Source organism: Coloeus monedula (assembly GCF_965178545.1).
Source record: "Coloeus monedula genome assembly, chromosome: 18".
NCBI classification, from domain to species: domain Eukaryota; kingdom Metazoa; phylum Chordata; class Aves; order Passeriformes; family Corvidae; genus Coloeus; species Coloeus monedula.
In genome coordinates, this window is record NC_138798.1 from 13,384,980 (window position 1) to 13,390,271 (window position 5,292).

The 5,292-nt window shown below is 63.9% G+C and overlaps 1 protein-coding gene across 1 annotated transcript; it reads left to right on the forward strand.

Annotated features, from left to right (window-relative positions):
* Positions 1–2,504: 2,504 nt before the first annotated feature.
* On the forward strand, positions 2,505–5,014 carry LIF (LIF interleukin 6 family cytokine; the record flags this gene model as incomplete). Its single annotated transcript, XM_082293437.1, has 3 exons — positions 2,505–2,523; positions 4,247–4,425; positions 4,577–5,014. 3 exons carry the CDS (start codon positions 2,505–2,507, stop codon positions 5,012–5,014), a joined length of 636 nt encoding a protein of 211 aa, XP_082149563.1.
* Between the last annotated feature and the right edge of the window lie 278 nt (positions 5,015–5,292).

Here is a 5,292-nt window from a genome sequence, read left to right on the forward strand (position 1 = left end):
GCTGGGGAGAGGAGAGGTCTGGGGTGGAGATGGGGCAGGGGGCAGCTCCGGAGCGGGGATGAGATGGGTCAGTTCTGAGCTAGGATGAGGCGGCGGGGGCAATTTTGGGATGGGGAGAGGCCAGTTCTGGGCTGGGGCAGCAGGGGGCAGCAGGGGGACAGGGATGGGGACAGGGACGGGGACCGGGACGGGGACAGGGATGAGCGGGCATGGAACAGGGATGAGGAGGGGGGCAGCATAGGGACATGGAAAAGGGGACAGCAGGGGGACAGGGATGCGGCAGAGAGGCATCACGGGGACAGGGATGGGATGAGGTGTCTGCGATGGAGCTGAGGACAATTATGGGCCGGGATGCTCAGAGGGGACAGCTCGGAGGGGCACAGAGCAGCAGCGTGGTAGCGGTCGCCTTGGAGCACCCTGGGCTTGTCCCTTTGTCCCTGGCCAGGTCGGCAGTGGGGATGGAGGGGACAGTGGGGACAGTGGGGACAGCTGTCCCCTGACCAACCTGCCCCAGCTCCTCCTGGGGCCCCCAAACCCCTCAGATCCACGGACCCTCAGCCTTCTCTGACAGGGAGGGCTGGGTCCCCTCCCATCCCCTCTTCCCGCTCCTCCTTGGGACACACTGGGACCCCCACCCTTGTCACCGTCTCCTGACGCTCCTGCTGCCTGTCTCCATCGGGCATCGGCGCAGGATCCGTGCGGGGATATTCCTGCTGCTGAAGGGATTGGGAAAGGGGATATTCCTGGGCATCATCTCCCATCCTGGTACCTCCTCTCCACACCTCCGTCTCCAGCCTATCTGGACCAGGAATTCGGGTTTTCCCGCCGGAGCATCCCCCCCTGCAGAGGTCCAGCGTCTCCCCCCGGGTTTGTCTTTTCTCCTAGAGAAACCCCATCCTTTAATCTGAACACTTTAGCCCGAAGGGTTGAGCTGGGGGTGAAGACACCGATGCCACCGTGATGATCCCACCATGACCAGGGGTCCCACACCCCTCTGGGGATGCCAAAGCCCAGCTCAGCTCCAGACTGGACTCAGTCGCTCCTGGGAAATTCAGGAAAAGGGCAAATCCATGTCAACCCCTGCACACAACTCCGGCAGGACGTTCCCTATGCTAATAATTAAGTGCTATTAATTGCTCAGCTGATTAAGTTCGCCAGGCCGCTAGATGTCCATCAATATGTGATGTGCTGCTCCCCACATCCCAAAAAGGCTGGGACGAGGCTGCAGGGTGGGAGATGGAGCTCATCCTGTCCGCCCTCTACAGTCCCCAGCTCATCCCTGATGTCCCAGTAAGATCAGACTGGGCTAAACTGGGCTGGGGCATCAATGCCACCGGCAAACCAGGCTGGTCCTTGAATGGGGAAACTGAGGCACGCAGCAGCTATGGACCAACCCCGCCAGCACAGGGGGGTCTTCGTGACCCCCCTCTCCGTGTCCCCCCAGCCGAGGGGGGACACCCGGGGTCATGGTGGCTCTTGCGGCAGCGGTCCTGGACTGGCACCGCCGGTTCACCTGCTGGGCCGCAAACTTGCTAAACCTGATTAAAGTTTCAGCTCGGCCCCGGTGAGAAAAAAATACAGAGAGGGACAAAAAAAATCCATCTAACCTGTTTTTCACCCAAATCGGGCAGCGAACAGCGCCGCAGTGTCCCGTTCCCATGGGATCCCCACGAGACGGTGACCCAGCGCCCTCCTGCCCGCCCCAGCACCCTCTGCCCGCTCCAGGCAGGGGACAGCCCCGCCGAGGGAAGGGTTAACCCTGGGGGGGCCGGTCCGGCCTCTCCCCCTGGGTGGGTTTGTCCTTTTTCCTGCAGAAAACCCACCCTTTACTGATAATATTTTTGCCCAAAGGGATGAGCCAGCGGCGGGCTGGGGGACACCGCTGCCACCGCGGCCGTTCCGCCGTGACCGAGGAGTGCGGGACCCCGCCACCACTTCCCCGCGCCTTCCATCCCTCCAAAACCTCCAAAAAACCTCAGACCAGGCTTTTTTACCTCCTTCATTTTATTGCCTGCTCCGGCAGCCAGCGGGGAAACCCCGGCCCGGGGAGGGGGACCCGGGGGTGAAAGTGCTTGCAGCTCCTGAGTCACAGCACGGCACGTTCGCCACCGCGCCTCGACACCCCCGAATCCCACGTGCGGCCGCGCACCTCTCCTGGGGGGCTTCAATTCATCTTTCCCAGCCCACCCACTTCCCCGAGCCCGCGCGTGAAACAAAAGACGACACAAAACTTCGTGTGACATCAACTTTTTTCAAAAATTCATTTCTAAGAATCATTCATGATTTCCAAACCCTCCGACTTCCTGATTTCCAGTTTCAATAGAAGTAACGATAGCGGGTGATTCTCCCCCACCCCCTCTCCTCCTCCCCTCTTCTTACAACACAGGCTGGCTGCCGGACCGGTATATAAACCCCGAGAAGTCCCCCAGTATGAACATGAATTTCTGAAAACTTCCTCTGCCAACACCAATCCCTATTAAGTCGCTCCCGGGACGCGGCTCACAATGAAGTTCGTGCCGGCAGGTAAAAAAAAAAAATCAACTTTGGGGATACTATTTCCCCTTCTCCCCTTCCCCCTTTTTTCCTCCCCCCTTCCCTCCTTTTCCCGGTGATGCTCGGGTGCAGGCGGGTCCCGGCTGGATGCCGCCGCTGGAGCCGGAGCGAGGGCTCCCGCCGCGCTGCGTCCCCCCCGGGATGAGCATCTCTGGGAATTGGCAGCGGGAGCGGAGCGCGGCGCTGGCGCGGTGCAGCCAACATCTGGACACTTATATAACTGGAAATGCTTCCAAGAAAAAAAAAAAAATCTCAAGGAGGGGGGGATTTTTTGCTTTTTTGCTTTTTTGTACTTTTAAATACTTTTCCCCCCCCTCCTGCTTTTCCTCCTTCTGGGTCTCCCGATGCCGCGAGCTGCTGCCGTGTCGGGAGCGCTGGAAGGATGGGGAGGCTGCCAAGTGCAGGAGGTGGGGCTGGAGGGAGCAGCCCCCAGCCCAGAAGCCGTGCTCGGGGTGTCCCACGGGGCAGCACCCACCCGGGACCCCCCACCCACCCAGCCCCTGGCACACGTGGGTGCCGAGCCTCGCCGTGCTCAGCTGTGAAATGGGCAGAAGCAGCGGCCGGGGAGACACAGCGAGAGGGGCTTGTGGGGGCTCAGGGAATCTTCATCCCCTGGGAACAGCCAGGGCCCCGGGGGCGGGGGGAGACAGGGTCCCCTCGTCCCGGGCGGGAGGGGAGCGGCGGGTCAGGGATCGCAACACGCCCAGGTAAGTCCTCTCCCACCTGGGCAGGGTAAATAAATCGCGGCTTGGATTACCCGGCACCGGCGGCACGTCCGAGGCGCTGACAAGTGCGGGCGACTTCGGCGCTCGTCACGGCCCGGGGATTTCGCCTGGCAGCGCCCCGAGGCGGGGCACGGGACTCCCACCCTGAAGGGGCCCTGCTGGTGGCATCCAGGTCACTCAGCAGCGGGGACATCCGGGCCACCCTCCCCGAGGATGCCCAGCGCAGTGGCGGGGCTCCAGAGGCGGTTTGGCCTCCCCGAGCAGGGATGGATCCCGGTTTGGGGGAGTCCCAGTGGACGGGGGGGTCGCAGCGCCCCGCTCCCAGGAGGGGACGCCGGGGCGACCCAGCTGCCCGAGGCTCAAGGGTCCCCTTGTTCCACGTCCAGGGATTTCCTGGCTGGAGCCTCTGGCAGCTGCATCGTCTCACCCCGGGGCTCCTCGGCTCTGCGCCCACTTCTCAGGCGGGGAAACTGAGGCAGGCGGTGGGGCCGGGGGCGGGAGGGAGGAGGGAGGGCACGCCGAGAGCAGGTTTCCTTGCGGGAGCCCCGCTGAGTCAGCCGGGCCGGGGTGGGGCCTTGCTCCCGAAGCGCCCGGACCAGGATAACGGAGGAAAAAGCGTTTTGCACGTTTCATTAAACCCGACAGGTCGCCACCGGGCCGGTTGCGAAATGTGGGAATGCTGCGGGGCCCCCCGCCGGGAAGGGAGGCGGGGGAGCGCCTGCCGGGGGGCAGGTGAGGGCGACGGCAGCGGCCGGGACGGCAGAGCGGGGGGTCTGGGGACTTCCAGCGGAGCTGGACACACGCCCAAGTGGGATGAGTCTCCCCTCCAGCTGGACACTCTCCCTTTGGGTGCCTGGAACTGGGGTCATCCTTGGTGGATGCTCTGCATCAGCAGCAACGTGGTCCCCATGGGCCACCACCGCCTCGTCCCGGTCCCCACCGTGACCCCGGCCTCTCTCCCCACACAGGCGTCGTGCCCTTCGTGGCCCTGCTCCTGCTGCAGCGGCGGCCGGTGGCTGGCCGGGCGCTGCTGGTGACCGGCTCCGGCTGCCCCAGCCACGGCTTGTGCCGCTCCAACGTCCAGGAGCAGACCCGCAGGCAGGTGGCCATGCTCAACGCCACCGCCCAGGAACTCTTCAGCCTCTATGTAAGTGGCACTTGGGGACGGCCAGGGACCACGGCGGGGTGCGAGCCACAAATGCATGAAGGGGGAGGGCTGGGGACACCGCAGGGACGGTGGCAGGAGGTGGCCGGGGGGGACAGAGGGAACATGGGGTGACACTCGCCTCTCCTCCCAGCTGAAGTGCCAGGGAGAACCGTTCAGCAGCGAGGCTGACAAGCTCTGCAACCCCGCTGGCATCTTCTTCCCCACTTTCCGCGTCAACCGGACGAGCGAGAGGAAGGAGGTGATGGTGGCCATGTACAAGCTCTTCGCCTTCCTCAACGCCTCGCTGGGGAACATCACGCGCGACCAGGAGGAGCTCAACCCCATGGCCAAAGAGCTCCTCGAGCGGCTCCACAACACCACCAAGACCACGCGAGGCCTCATCTCCAACCTCACCTGCCTCCTCTGCAAGAACTACAATATCTTCCAGGTGGACGTCAGGTACGGGGACAGCTCCAAGGGCAAGAGCGCCTTCAAGAAGAAGCAGCAGGGCTGCCAGGTGCTCAGGAAGTACGTGCAGGTCATCGGCCAGGCGGCACGTGTCCTCCTACCTCATCTCAGCCCCTCATGAGCGCCCGCCCCGGCTACGCTGCCTCTGCTGCTGGCCGGCCCCCGCCGCTGCCTCCCGAATTCCCGCCTTCCTATTTATTACCCGGACCCTGCGCTGGCCCCATCCGCCCTCCGGTAATTTATTGCCCCTTGAGGGGGTGAACGTTGCAGCCCGGAGCGTCCCGGGCGGAGCAGAGCCAGCATCCAGCGGGACGAGGCAGCGCATCCCCGAGGAGATGCCGGGGCGTGGGCTGGTCCCGGGATGTGCCTCAGCCCTCCCTGTGCTCCCATGGGGGGAGG